The 15,435-nt window shown below is 48.1% G+C and overlaps 1 protein-coding gene across 1 annotated transcript; it reads left to right on the top strand.

Moving 5' to 3' along the window:
• The first annotated feature begins 3,825 nt into the window (after positions 1–3,825).
• On the top strand, positions 3,826–7,598 carry LOC109758410 (DEAD-box ATP-dependent RNA helicase 24). Its single transcript, XM_020317263.4, has 5 exons — positions 3,826–4,539; positions 5,247–6,475; positions 6,616–6,652; positions 6,744–7,236; positions 7,358–7,598. Exons 1-5 carry the CDS (start codon positions 3,981–3,983, stop codon positions 7,407–7,409), a joined length of 2,370 nt encoding a protein of 789 aa, XP_020172852.1. The 5' UTR covers positions 3,826–3,980; the 3' UTR covers positions 7,410–7,598.
• Positions 7,599–15,435: the final 7,837 nt, after the last annotated feature.

Genomic DNA, 15,435 nt, shown 5'->3' with positions numbered 1-15,435 from the left:
GGATCCGGCTGCCTAGGATGCCAGACCGAGACCGATGGGTGCGCTGGCTCGGTGCCAAGGCGACGACCTAGGAGGTTGGTAGGAGAAAAGGAGGCGGTCCACACCGTAGTAGGGAGAGGAGGCGGCGGGGGACGCCATGGATGGGAGGGGAGGCGGTGGTGGGGGGGGGGGAGGAAGGACGTGCTTCGGCATCGCGTGGAGAGGAGGTGCCAGGGAGAGATGGCGTCGGCGATGCATGGTGGGGAGATGAGATGCGGCAACAACCGGTGGGTGGCTAGCTCTGCGGGAAGGTAGGAGATGGCTTGCGGTGAGTTAGTGATAGGAGTGTCTGCTTTATTTTCTTTCTCCAAGAAAAAGAGAAAGGAGTTGCTCCTATGCGATGACATAAATGTCACATAGCTTAACAAGCTATTTTTAGAGAAAATACCATCCAAGAGATTTATAGGTAGCCTAGAATTTATAGCTCATTAAAATTGGGATATGACTCAGATTGTGCTATGCAGATGAAGTTAAAAGACAACAATACTCACATTGTATGGAAATCTCTTAAACTCATAAAAGAGATCTAAGTTTGTACTGTAATAGATAATTAGTTGGATTATTGCTCTCTATATACACAACTTTCTATTAGATTTCTTATCAAGTTGCATCCCAAGTGAAGTATATTTCAATTACTTTTTGATTGTTACGGGCTAACCAACAAATATGTATTCATGGCCCGTAGCAACGCACGGGCTTTCTACTAGTTTAGATAGAATCTTTGAAGGATTAGAATCCTTAGGAATTTTTCCTATGGTGGTCTTTTGATTCATAGGGTCCGTAGGATTTTTTCCTAAAGATTCATTTGTACTACATTTCAGAGGAATTCTAACATCCACTCCAACCTCTTGGAAGAAATCCTTTGTTTTTCCCATGACACAATCAAACAAACTCAGATCCTATAGGGATCCAATTGACATGCCATTCCAATCCTCCGTTTTTCCTATTCCTGTGTTTTTGCAATCCTATGAATCAAAAAGGCCCGTGCAAGTTTAGCGAAGTACTTCGGAAAAGTAGTAATGTAGTAACCGGTAGTGTGGTTACAACTGCTTGTTCATTGCTAATCGAAGTCTCTTAGTGGGAATGGTCCCGCTAAAACTTGAGGGGTTTAGAAAGGTACTTTTGTCATAAGCACGAAAAACTTATTACTTCCTCTGTCTCTCTAGGAGGGTCCGCTCTAATTATCAACTGGACCACTCGTATTATGGAGAAGTATATCAATGGATTTTGATTTAAAACGAAATTTTAATGTACACTTTTTATGGGTTATACAGTTCATAACTTATTGAACAAATTGATGATTTAGAAATACAAATTGGTCCTCTATTTTGAATCGAAGAAATAGTACTGTAAGTGTAGTGGAGAGTACTTTTCCTATATATATATTGCCGATACATCCTAGGTCTAGCTTCTGTAGGGGGCTTATTAGAAATTGGAAAATTGTGAAGTGGCCACCAGTCAAATTGTGTACGTTTGGTCAACTATAATGCTACCTGCGGGCCAAACTACGATGTTCAATGATTTTCTTTTCAGTACACTCCATTGGATTCGTTTAACAAGTATGATGATTTGTCGGGACGATTGATGTCAAGGACTTCAAAACCTCGTTTGATGCAGCTTTTCTCTTTGTTCGACTAAAGCTACATTATTTTTTTAGTTTTCTTTTGAAGATAGCGGCATGTACTACGAGTACTACTTTTTTTTGACGGGTACTACGAGTACTACTACCTTGCAGCATTGCATAGATCACATCACGCCTGAAGACCGAATCTAACTTTTTTTCCTATCTTTGAAGTAGTCCAACTTTTTTTCTTGAGGGATTTAAGTAGTCCAACTAGGCTGGGCATGATGGAGACGGAGCATGTACTTCCGAGTTCAAATACTCTCTAATGAATAGTAAAATTAAAAAAAAAACAAAAAATCTGATTTTTTTTACAAAAACTTTGACAAATGTTTTGTGTTTGCAAAAAAAATCATAAAATGGCATTTCTGCATTTTTCTAGTGCTGATTTGCTTTTCTTGCCATGACTTCTACGAGTGTTGTTTTAGTATGGAATTTTTCAAGCAATGAGAACATTTGTTAAAGTTTGCACTGAAAAAAAAATCAGATTTTTAGTATTTGTTTGCATTATTTCAAAATTTACTGTTCATCCCGAGCTCAAATGAGCTTGGGAGTATAACGCGACTTTCTGGGCATGAGCTACTTCCCTATTTGTTCTTTTGAGCCTTTTTTCAGCGGAATTTGTTCTTTTGAGCTGGCCATTCGGGAGCTTCCCAACGATCACTTGGGGTGGGCTGAGAGCGCAGCCGCCGCCACGTGTCACGCTCTAGGCGCTTCCTCTGAATTTTTTTCGGCACACGTTTCCGACTTTTTAAACGGTTTCTTTCCGGGTTTTTTTCGATGTTTTGGTTTTCCACCGGTCTTCCTTAGCTTTTGGAACAAAAAAATTGCACAAAAAAACATGTTTTCTTTCTTTCGCGAGAGGAACGGTTTTGCTTCCGCGAGAGGCACATCCGTGCCTCTTGGAAACGGAAAAAAATGTGTCTTCTGTTTTTTTCTTCTGCGAGAGACACAGCCGTGCCTCTCGAAAACAAAAAAACATGTTTTTTGTTTTTTTTCCACGAGAGGCACGATTTTGCTTTCGTGAGAGGCCGTGCCTCTCGGAAACAAAAAAAACGCGTTTTTTTTCTTCCGCGAGAGGCACGGTTATGCTTTCGTGAGAGGCAGGGCCGTGCCTTTTTCGGAAAGGAAAAAAACGTGCTCCTGGTTCGGTTTTTTGTCCGTTTTTTTATGATTTTTTCCGTTAAAAACGTATCAACATGAGATCTAGTTTTGAAGATCTCGATGTGAGAAATCTAATGATAAAAGCGGTTCGAGATTTGGATGCACGGATTAAGAGATAAAATGTTTTGAATAAATGGATATACGAAAAAATGAAAGACTCCCAGATTGTGACAAATAGGGCGCATATAGTACGTCACTTGTTGTAATCTGAGGAGCTGTGAGTGATCTTTAAAGTTGGGTCTGTTTATGACACATCTAGATGTGACATAGTTACGTCACATCTAACCTGATGTCCACTATGTTTGTGTTCTATTTTTTTTGTTTCATCTTTTTTTTTCCTTGTTGCTACGTTATTCGTGCGAGTTTAGATGTGACATCCTTAGAGAACATCTAGGGCCTTATTCGGTTTGTAGGATTTCTATAGAAAAAACGTAGGAATAAGAATTCCATAGGAAATTTTTTTATAGATGCATTCGGTTTGTAGGAAACGCGTACGAGAATATCATAGGAATACTATTCATTTTCTGTGTTTTTGGAGGAATCTACATATCCACTCAAAGCTCATTTTATGCGTAGGAACGAGGCAAGACAATTTCTTAGGATGGCAAGTTCCATCCTATCAAATTCCTATACTATTCATAATTCCTACATTTTGGTTTCCTCCAAACCGAATGAGGCTTAGATGTAAATTAGTCAAACTGATTTTTTTTGACAGGAAAGCTTACTTTATTAATCAAAGGACGGATATATCGTCTGCCAGCAGACTCACAATGAAATCAGGCGGGGCATCAATCCAACGAGATGGATTATTAGCACGTCCCATCTAGCCAGCTCATGAGCTACATAATTTGACTCTTTAATATAATGCTTAATAGTAAACCTCCCGAAATCTATTTTAAAAACAGTACTCAATTAATTCTTTCGGTCATGGGAGCTTGGGTGAACCGGTCAAACAACACTCGGCCTGATAAGCTATGCCGCGACCGACTTCAGCCCACGGGCGCGTCAGACCCGTCCAGTACCCGGCCCACCACACGAGCGACCCAACCAACCGGCGCCAAGCTCTCTCCGACCCCTCCGTGTCCATCGTCTTCCTCCCCGCCTCGCTACACAAACCCTAGCTAGCCCGTCGCTACCTCCACCTTGCCCGCCGTCCATGTCGAAGCGACCGAGGCTCGAGGGCTTCAGCATCCCGCGCCCCACCTCATACAGCTTCGAACGCTCCCAACCCGCGCCGCGCCTCTACGTCCCCGCCGATGACGACCTCGACGACATCGCCTTCTCTGACGACGCAGCCGCACCCTCGGACGCCGGGGAGGGTGGCAAGGCGGAGGACGACGAGATCGACCCGCTCGACGCGTTCATGGCAGAGATCCAGGAGGAGATCCGCGCGCCGCCCCCGCCGCCCAAGCCCAAGGCACTCCGCCCCGCGGATTCCGATGAGGACGACGACCCCATGGAGAGCTTCCTGCGGGCCAAGAAGGATGCCGGGCTCACGCTTGCCGCCGACGTCATGAACGCCGGGTATAACTCCGACGAGGAGGTGTACGCTGCCGCGAAGGCCGTCGACGCCGGCATGATGGAGTACGACTCCGACGACAACCCCATAGTATTGGACAAGAGGAAGATAGAGCCCATACCACCGCTGGACCATTCGACCATCGAGTATGAGCCCTTCACCAAGGACTTCTACGAGGAGAAGCCGTCAGTTTCAGGTGAAGCATATCTTACCGTTTGATTGAGCATATGTATCGTTAACTGTTAAATTGGCGTCCCGTGTAGATTACACTGTTAAGCTACTTCAGTTTGATCTCAACATATGAAGCCTGACCAGAGGTCTAGCTTCTTTGCTCTATTTGGTTAATCAAGTGATGAACCAGAATAGTCTATATCAATTGGATGCTAATAACATCCAAATGTTCGGTTGGCTATAAACAAAAATGATGCCCTACAAGGTTCGTGGATCATTATTTTGAATTCCATGCTTATTGTTTGGGTGTTGGCTATTAGTATAGATGCCTCTCTGTTATTTTGAGATGGCAGGCACCGGGTCATCACTTCTTTACACAATCACCAGTCTGCAGTTACCCTCCCTGAGACAGCAGTCGGAGAGCCATAATATTGCTTCCTTTGTCCGCTCTGTATTCACTTTGATTGCTTGTCTTGAGAAATTGTAACATTTCTGTTGTGCATCTGATGTCTCGATCCCCTTCTGCTGACATTGCTAAATAATTAGTTTAATGAAGTCTCTTTATGTTACAAGCCATTGCAACTGAAATCTTGCAAGTACTTGTACATGTTTGTGAGAACTAGCATGATGTAAATTGATTATAACTTTTGCTGGTTGTTCTTGCTCATTGTTTATGGTTTGGCAATTCCTACTTGAAGGCATTTATTGAATTTCTCTATGTGTCTCTTGTAGGGATGAGCGTGGAAGAGGTGGCTGATTATATGAAAAGTTTGGCAATCCGGGTTTCAGGCTTTGATGTGCCAAGGCCAGTTAAAAACTTTGAGGATTGTGGGTTTCCTGTTCCATTGATGAATGCTATTGCCAAGCAGGGTTATGAAAAGCCGACAACAATTCAGTGCCAGGCTTTACCTATTGTCCTTTCAGGTAGAGATATCATTGGTATTGCGAAAACTGGTTCAGGCAAGACCGCAGCATTTGTACTCCCTATGATTGTTCACATTATGGATCAGCCTGAGCTTCAGAAGGAAGAAGGTCCAATAGGAGTCATATGTGCTCCAACAAGAGAATTGGCACATCAGATATATCTCGAAGCTAAGAAGTTTGCAAAGCCTTACAATCTTCAAGTTGCTGCTGTTTATGGTGGTGTTTCCAAATTTGAACAGTTTAAAGAACTGAAATCAGGCTGTGAAATAGTCGTTGCTACCCCAGGGAGACTGATAGACTTGCTTAAGATGAAGGCACTGAAGATGTTTAGGGCAACTTATCTGGTTCTTGATGAAGCTGATCGCATGTTTGATCTTGGGTTCGAGCCTCAGATACGATCCATTGTTGGTCAAATTAGACCAGACCGACAAACCTTGCTTTTTTCTGCAACAATGCCATGCAAAGTGGAACGATTGGCTAGAGAAATTTTGACTGACCCTATTCGAGTCACAGTTGGTCAAGTTGGTAGTGCTAATGAAGACATTAAACAAGTTGTGAATGTACTCCCTTCTGATGCTGAGAAAATGCCATGGCTTCTTGAGAAAATGCCTGGTATGATTGATGATGGAGATGTGCTTGTATTTGCAACTAAGAAGGCTCGAGTCGATGAGGTTGAGAACCAGTTGAATCAGCATGGATTCAAAGTTGCAGCACTTCATGGTGACAAGGATCAAGCATCTCGGATGGAGACACTGCAGAAGTTCAAGTCTGGGATTTACCATGTTCTTGTTGCAACTGATGTTGCTGCACGTGGTCTGGACATAAAGTCAATTAAAACAGTTGTCAACTTTGATATTGCAAAAGAAATGGATATGCATATTCACCGCATTGGAAGAACTGGCCGGGCCGGTGATAAAGATGGCACCGCATATACTCTTATTACACAGAAAGAATCACGATTTGCAGGCGAATTGGTTCATAGTTTAATTGCTGCTGGTCAAGATGTACCCAACGAACTTATGGACCTGGCAATGAAGGTGGGTTCCTGGTAACTTATTTTGTGAATTTTACGTGTTCTCTGTTCTGTCAGCTGCTAAAATACGTACTATTATTATTGCCTAGTCATCCTACCATGAGTACAACCCCTATTCTAAACCGACTGTTGTTTGAATTCCAGGATGGCAGGTTCAGAGCTAACCGTGACTCCAGAAAAGGTTCGTCCTGTTTATTTAGTTACACAGGAGGTGATATAGATGCATCCTTTTGGAAGCTGATTATACTAACGAAATAATTATGCTTGATCAGGTGGGAAGAAAGGTGGCAAAGGAAAGGGTGGTGGAGGTGGTGGTGGTGGCGGCGGGGGTGGCGGTGCGCGTGGGCGTGGGCGTGGCATACGTGGAGTTGATTTTGGCCTTGGCATTGGCTATGGTTCTGAATCAGGGCCACAAGTACCTGCTCCAAGATCTGCCACTGTAAACGTGTTGAAGACAGGGATGATGCAAAATTTTAAGAGTAGCTTTGTCTCGGCGTCTTCGAGTGCGCCAAGCAACAGTGCACCTTCGAGGGGTGCACCTTCTTTTGTAAAACCCACACTTCGTGGTTTTGTTTCCGGTGGTACCATAGGAGGGGATTCAGGTGCAGCAAGGCCAGCACCACCGGCGCCCTCATTTGTTCCTGCGTCCAGGCCAGCAGGAAACACTAACGATGCAGCAAGGCCAGCACCACCGGCGCCCTCATTTGTTCCTGCGTCCAGGCCAGCAGGAAACACTAACGAAAACGGGAACACAAACCCTGAAAGGTATGTGGCTCGCGATAAGTCAGTGCAGAATAATCGTCCTGTTGATATTTCCAGTACTAGTACTTGGCTATGCTCAGTATTCAGTGTGCTAACCATCATTCAAAATTCCCGTGTATTGCAGCTCGAAGGATCAACGGAGGGAGAGAAAGCGGCCATCTGGGTGGGATCGCTAGTAGGCTTTTGAACTCCAAATGTACCAAAATTGCCTCCAGTTTTGTTATGTTACCTTCACGGAACATATTGTTGTAGATTGTAGATTACATGGTGTGAATGATAAAATTGCTGTTCCTACACCCAACTGAATTGTCTATTCTTTACGATCGTCGTATCAAAATGTGGAGATCACTATCGAGTATGGTAAATTTGGTTTTGAGACACTTATCATCTCTTGCCTTAAGTTTAGGCACACTAATCTTCTACTCATTGGTCAGTGCCATTACAAAAAGTATGTCAATCTGCTGACTCCGCAACCAATTAAATATCATTTCTGATGAAATCATGAGAGAGATGCCGGGGAGTTGCAGTTCAAATAAACCATCCGAAATGAGGAATTATGTGCTGTGTCTCTTGTGTGCCTGCTTGCTTGTGGCCACATTACTATTATTTTTAATGTGCTTTGTTGTTGCTGGAGACGTGAAATGGTGACTAGGTTTGGAGCGTATCGTGAGGTGCCTATTGCCTAATCATGTCATGAACCATTTTTGAGGGAGTGTCACGAACCATATTTGATTTAGATTGTTGAGTGCATGATGTGTTGAATCATAGATGGGCTTTAGGCACATGTGAACAATGATTCCTGGTTAATCTTGAGGCCAATGTAGGTATATGGCAGGTGGTGGGAAGTTTAGTACCACCTTGCCACTCCCTCCGTTTCAAAATAGATGACCCAACTTTGTACTAAAGTGAGTACAAAATTGAGTCATCTATTTTGGAACGGAGGGAGTAGTTGAGAAGAGATGAGACCCCTTTATAAGGTTTTGTGGGAGCTTGGGAAGAAGAGTCATCCTCCGCCGCCCGCCTCACCTCGTCACGACGCCCCCACGACCGCATTCAAACGTCAATAAGGTTTTTGACTCCACTACTTCCCCTGCATTGACTCCATGGCTGCTGCCGCCGCCGCGTTGGCCTGGCCAACCGAAGGGTATGCCTCGTTCATCCCCTATTTGCTCGTTCATATGTTGGTCGTATATATGTTGTTCCTAGATGTTTTGGTTCTATGTACTATATGTGCTCACATGCTTAGGTATCGGTATGAGATGCATACCGTATTTGCCATGTTTACTATATACTCGTGGATTAGATTAGTAAAAAATGTGCTAATATTTCTAGCAATCCAAAAACCTTATGTTAGGCATTTTTTGACTCATGGCTTCGCCGCCACTGAAACCGGAAAATTTTACCGAGACACATTTTAAGCGTTGGCAGACGAGGACCACCTTGTGTCTCCCATGATAACGATTGCTCCTGAAAAAGAGAATGTGTTTAGGGAGGCAACCACCATCTTTGTGGGAGCCATTCTTACTGTGACCAGAGACAGGTTGGTTGACGCATATCTTTATATGCGCGTTGCCAAAAACTTGTGGGATGCTCTCGAAGCTAAGTTTGGCGCAACCGATGCTGGGAGCGAACTTTATGCCATGGAGTAGTTTCCATGATTAAAGGATGGTTGATAACCGTCCTGTGTTGGACCAGACTCATGAGATACAGTGCATCGCTAAGGAGCTGGAGCTCCTGAAGTGTGAGTTACCGGACATGTTTGTCGCGGGTTGCATTACTGCAAAACTCCCTGGATGGAGGAACTTTGCTACTTCTCTCAAGCACTTGAGACGTGAATTCTCTGTTGAGGATGTCATCGGTCATCTAAGTGTTGAGCAGAACTCGAGAGCAAAGGACTCACACGTGAAAGGTGCAGAGGGTTCTTCTAGCGCCAATGTGGTGCAGAAGAATTTTCACAAGTTCAAGGGAAAGAACTCTGTTCAGCAGAATACTACCTTCAAGAAGAAGGGCAAGAAGAAAGACAAAAAGAGAGATGACTGCTTTACTTGTGTTTCACAGGAACATTGGGCAAACAAGTGCCCAAACAAGTTCAAGAAGTCAGGACAGGACTCCAAGTCTGTCAATGTCACCCTGAGCAACAATGATGTGGCATCTGGGTATGGTAATCTATTTACCATACTTTCAGTTTGTCAGTCCACCGATTGGTGGGTTGACACTGGGGCCAATATTCATGTGTGTGCTAATGTGTCTTTGTTTTCTTCCTACTAGGTCGCACGAGATTGTTCCGTCCTGATGGAGAATGGCTCGCATACTTCTGTTCATGGTGTTGGCATGGTAGATCTGAAGTTTACCTCGAGAAAGATCGTACAACTGAAGAACGTGCAACATGTCCCCGTCATCAAGAAGGATCTCGTTAGTGGCTCCCTTCTATGTAAAGAAGGGTTTAAATTAGTATTTGAGTCCAACAAAGTAGTCGTATCTCGGTATGGACTATTTGTTAGAAAATGATATGATTGTGATGGTTTGTTCCGCCTTTCCCTAAAGGATTTCTGTAATAAAGTCGTGAACCAAATTCATTCTAATGTGAACGAATCTGAGGTTTGGCATTCACGTCTTTTTCACATTTAATTTCGGTTGTACGACGCGGCTAGCCAAGATGGATTTAATCTTGAGTTTCTCTTTAGCCAAAGGCTCCAAGTGCCATTCGTGTGTGCAAGCAAAATAACCTCGTAAGCCTCACAAGCCTGCGAAGGAGAGACACCTGGCACCACTAGAGCTCATAAATTCAGATCTCTGCGAGATGAATGGTGTGTTGAATAAAGGTGGAAAGACATACTTCATGACGTTGATTGATGATTTCACTAGATTCTGCTATGTGTATTTGTTAAATACTAAGGATGAGGCTCTACACTATTTTAAAATCTACAAGGCAGAAGTTGAGAACCAACTTGAAGAGAAAATAAAACAAGTCCGATCTGATCGTGGTGGAGAGTATTTTTTTTAATGAGTTTGATTTATTCTATGCGGAACATGGTATTATTCATTAGAGGATGCCTCTCTGTTCACCCCAGTCAAACGGGGTTGCTGAACGGAAAAACCGTACTCTAACAGATTTGGTTAATGCCATGTTAGATATGTCCGGTTTATCCAAGGCATGGTGGGGGGAGGCTGTATTGACATCATGTCATGTCTTGAATGAAGTTCTCACGAAGGATAATGAGACTACTCCCTGTGAGCAATGAGAAAGAAAAGAACTACACTCTCTTACTTGCACACTTGGTGCTGCATGGCGAAAGTCAACGTGCCGATAACCAAAAAACGTACGTTGGGACCAAAGACTGTCGATTGCGTTTTTCTTGGCTATGCCAAGCATAGCGTTGGCTATAGATTTCTAGTGGTGAAATCTGATGTACACGATGTGAAAGTTGGTATGATCATGGAGTTTAGGGATGCTACATTCTTTGTGGATATTTTCCCCATGAGAGATATGCGAAGCACTTTTAGACTGGAATCTGATGAGACTCCTGAACCTGCCATTCCGATGGAATATTACGAACACAAAAGTGATGAAAGTTCCACGGAGGATGACGAGGAAACTCCTGTTAGGAGCAAGAGACAGGACTGGAAAGTCTTTTGGTAATGATTTCCTCGTGTACCTTGTGGATGACGGCACTCCTAGTTTCATTTCAGAAGCTTATGCATCTTCGGATGCTGACTACTGGAAGGATGCGGTCCGTAGCGAGATGGATTCCATCTTAGCTAACGGGACATGGGAGATCATTGATCGTCCTTACGGTTGTCAACTATTGGGATGTAAGTGGGTGTTCAAGACGAAGCTTAGGCCTGATGGTACCGTTGAGAACTACAAGGCTAGGCTTGTGGCCAAGGGTTATACCTAAAAAGAAGAATATTTCTTCGATACTTACTCACATGCTGCTAGAGTGACAACCATTTGAGTGTTACTCGCATTGGCTGCCTCGCATGGTCTTCTAGTTTATTAGATGGACGTTAAGACGACTTTCCTTAACGGAGAGCTAGACGAGGAAATTTACATGCAGCAGTCAGATGGCTTTGTAGTAAATGGTCAGGAAAGAAAGGTGTGCAAGCTAATGAAATCTTTGTATGGCCTGAAACAAGCGCCTAAGCAATGGCATGAAAAGTTAATACAACTTTGACATCTGCTGGCTTTGTTGTTAATGAAACTGACAAATGTATATACTATCACTATGGTGGGGGCGAAGGAGTTATACTTTGTCTGTATGTCAATAACATATTGATATTTGGGACCCACCTCAAAGTCATTGAGCAGGTCAAGGCTTTTCTATCTCATAACTTTGAGATGAAAGACCTGGCGTGGCCGATGTTATCTTGAACATCAAGCTACTGAGAAATACTAAGGGTGAAATTATACACTTCTGCAATCCCACTATGTTGAGAAGATTTTGAGCCTTTTTGGATATTCGGACTGCAAACCTTCTGTCGGATTCGGGGCTCCACAGACCCAAGAAAGATTCAAACTCTGGGGTGCGTGCAAAGAACTCAATCTCCCCAGCCTACCAACACGGCGCTCTCACAGCCTAGCTCGATGAACTGGAAAGGAAAGGGACACGGCAGTTTACCCAGGTTCGGGCCACCTTGCGGTGTAAAACCCTACTTCTGCTTTGTGGTGGATTAGCCTCGAGGTGGGTTGAGGATGAACTAGTACAGAGGAAGAACTACCTCAAGAGGTGTGTTCTTGTGTTGGTGTGAGCTGGTAAGGGTTCGGATGGTCCGATCCCTTTCTATGGTGGTGGCTAGGCTATATTTATAGTGGCCTTGGTCCTCTTCCCCCAAAATGAAGGCGAGAAGGGATCCCACAACGGACAAGTTTGAAGGGAGACAAATAGTACATCTTATCCTGACGAAAGGTGGTCTTCGCCTGCAAAGCTTCTAGTCGTGACGTCATGGTGGGCTCGGCGATGACCTCCGTCCTGCCGTCCTGGCGGTCTTGGTCTTGTAGCACGGGAATGGAAACCTTTGGTTGATTCCTCGGGACTCCGCGTCTGCGCTTGCCTCCTTAGTACCAAAGAGGAAACTTGTTATACTGCGCCCGCTGGCGCCCGCCTGGCCTTGGTCGTCATGGCTTGCGTCACCTTAACCTCACGAGGTGGGCGCCTGCATAGGAATCTCCGCTCCTCAGGAGCCGGCCTAGGGATGCCACTCCCTCTAGAGGTCTTGGTGTCGTCCGCCTCGCGAGGCTTGGCCCCCCGTGAGGGTCTTGCTTTGTCGATGTTGGAGATGGGCCGTAACAGGCCGTTGATGGAGCCACGTCGTGGGCCGCAGGTAGGCAAGTCTGGGTACCCCGGTTCCCAGAACGCCGACAGTAGCCCCCGGGCCCAAGGCGCGCTCGGACTTGGCTTCGAAGCGAAGCCAAGGGGCAAGGGCGAAGCGCCGCGGGCCCCAATCTCCTGCGGACCCGGTCGACGTGTGGCGCTTGATGGGACATGGGCGTCTCCGCTTCCCTATGCAGCCTCGGCAACCGTCCCGGGCTGACAAAAAGGCTGGCGCTTGCCGCTGAGCCTTCATTGCCTTCCCTTCGTCTTGCTCCAGATCCCCTTTTCTCCCTGCTGAGAGCGCCTCGAGATTCGTCGAAACTTTCCCCCGAGCTCTCCTCCGATGGCGGCCGAGAAGGCGAAGCCCGCCGCTCCTTCTGCGCGTTCAGCCTCCTCGCCTGAGCCGGCCCTCAGTGTGTCCACCATCACTGGACGAAGCACCTCGCTGCCTTGCTCCCGCTGACGGTGAGTAATGATAATGAGGGGAGGGAGACAGATCTTCGGGCCGGCTGCACCAAGCAGGACGCCCTAGCGAGGACCTTCTACCCCTTCTTCCTTCACAGCGTCTTCGTGGGGCTTATCCCTTCTTTCTCCAGTTTCTTCTTCGCCGTCCTCGACCATTACCAGATTCGTGCCCTTCATCTCCATCCCAATTCCATCCTCCTCATGTCGATCTTTGCTTTTTACTGCGAGGCGTTCGTGGGGGTGCCGCCCTCCGTTGCGCTGCTCCACCACTTCTTCTACCTCCGGATGCACAGCTTAATCCAGTGCTCGGGGTGCGTCTGCCTTGTTGCGTTGCACGGCAACAACGCGCTCTCGAGGGCCGGGAAGAAGGTGGAGGACTTCCGGTTCAGGTGGATCTTCATGGACGCCAAGCACCTCCATGCTCGGCTGGAGCTGCCGACCGCGATGCCGGCGAAGCTGGACCGGTGGGCTCACGAGAAGCTCACCGACCCCCGGGCAGCGCCGGTCCTGAAGAAGATGACAACGGATCTGGAGGCGGAGAAGCTGACGGGGGCCATGCTCGTAAAGGAGTTCCTGACGCAGCACCTGGCTCCGCTCCAGGTGCACTCGCGCCCCCCGTGGGATCTCAAGGGCGCGGAAGACAACCTCCGGCTGCGCCGGGAAAGCTTGACAGACGAGGAGCTGAGCAAGGCCTTGCGCACCTTGCTTAAGAAGGACCCGGGTGGCCTCCCGGAGGCCTACCTTCCGCTGTACCGCCGCGACAACGGGGCGGAGGTGGCCGCTGCCATGCTTGTCTTCAACGAGCCGGGGCTCATGCTGCCCAAGCTCCCCAATTCCCCGGTGCCGGTGTCCTTCGGCGAGAGCTCCGGGGAGGAGGGGGAGGAGGACTCGGAGGCGACCATGGAGGAGGTGGGGGAGACTTCTCCTCCGTTGCAGAGCGATCTCCTCCGTGATCTCTCTGATGACGACGGTGAGCACCTGGCTGAGGGCTCCCCGCGCTTCACCGGGTCGTCACGAGGTCTGGGGGAACCCCGTTGCGGAGGCTGAAGCGTGCGTCCACGAAGAAGGGCGAGGCGGTGTCGCTTCCCCAGGGCAACACCACCACCTTGTCGACTGTCCCCGCCGTTCTAGAGCCAGCCGTCATGCGCCCGGCCGATCCTGAGGGTGCAGCGAAGCCCGTGCTCAAGAAGCCCGGGGGTGCCACGCTCCTAGCCAAGAAGAGGACAGACGTCGCTAATGACGAGTAAGTGGTTTACCTTGTTTTTTCTTTCCATCCTTGACGCCGTGCTCACGATATTCTCCTCCTGGTGGCCAGGCTGAAGCGGGCGATGAAGAGGAAGAAGGAGGAGGCCAGGGCCTCCGAGGCCACGCGACCTGCCGTGGCCACGGCGACCCCAGTGTGGGCGAAAGAGGCCGCCTCGCGTTCACTCACAACGGGGCGAGCCCCTCGAAGCTCGGTCGCCAAGCCTCAGGAGGAGTCCGCCTCCGTGGCCAAGCAGACTCTGGGGGCGCCCGTCTCCGGCACACCTGCAGGGAGTTCGAGGGCTCCGGAGCCCCCTGCCGCCCTTACTGCTGTAGCAGCGCCAGTCCAGGCGCCTGTGCCACCTCCTCCCCAAGTACTCACGCTGGCGGACCATGGCTCCTCTGCCATGCCCGACGCTTTGGAGGAGGCCTTCGCCGCGCTGGACCGGCTCCGGACTAATCTTCAGGGCACCGACCGGCGCGTGGTGACGGGGCGTCTGGGGCTGGTCTCGGGGTGGCTCCAGGCTGACTCGTCCGTCAGGACGGCCTGGAGCCAGGCCGAGGCTTCTGTCGTGGAGGGCGGGAAGGAGGATGGCGAGGCCACAACGGCTCACGACGCAGCACTGACTGACGCAGCGTCCGCCAAGGAGCGCTGCCGCACGATGGAGGCCGAGCTGAAGGCCCTCCGCGATGAGCAGGTCGCCCGCACCCGTCGGCTTGAGGAGCAGGAGGAGGAGCTCAAGGCCCGGGAGACCGCGCTCGCCAACCGCGACGCCGAGCTGGAGCAGGCAGCCCAGGAACAGGCTGTGGAGCGGAGCTGCCTGGGGAAGCTGAAGGAGGAGACGGAGACGGCACAAGCGTCCCACGCCAAGCTTGTCTCCAAGGAGACGGCCCGGCTGGAGGCTAGGGAGAAATCCCTCGCCGCGGCTAAGAAGGCGGCCGCCGCGGGGTGCGACGCCTTCATCTCCCTCGAGCTGAGGTCCCGCGCGGCGCTACAGACCCTTTATGGGGAAGGGTACGAGGAACCGTTGGCGACTCCGAAGGAGGGCCTCGCCGGGCTGCTAGTACCTGTAGGTTGCTAGTAGTGTTGATTACTCCTTGTAGTTGATGCTAGTTTGTTTATTTGGTGGAAGATCATATGTTCAGATCCTATATGCATATTAATACTCCTCTGATTATGAAC

This window comes from Aegilops tauschii, chromosome 4, assembly GCF_002575655.3.
Source record: "Aegilops tauschii subsp. strangulata cultivar AL8/78 chromosome 4, Aet v6.0, whole genome shotgun sequence".
NCBI classification, from domain to species: domain Eukaryota; kingdom Viridiplantae; phylum Streptophyta; class Magnoliopsida; order Poales; family Poaceae; genus Aegilops; species Aegilops tauschii.
The sequence above is the reverse complement of the archived record's forward strand: the minus strand, read 5'-3'. Positions and strand labels throughout refer to the sequence as shown.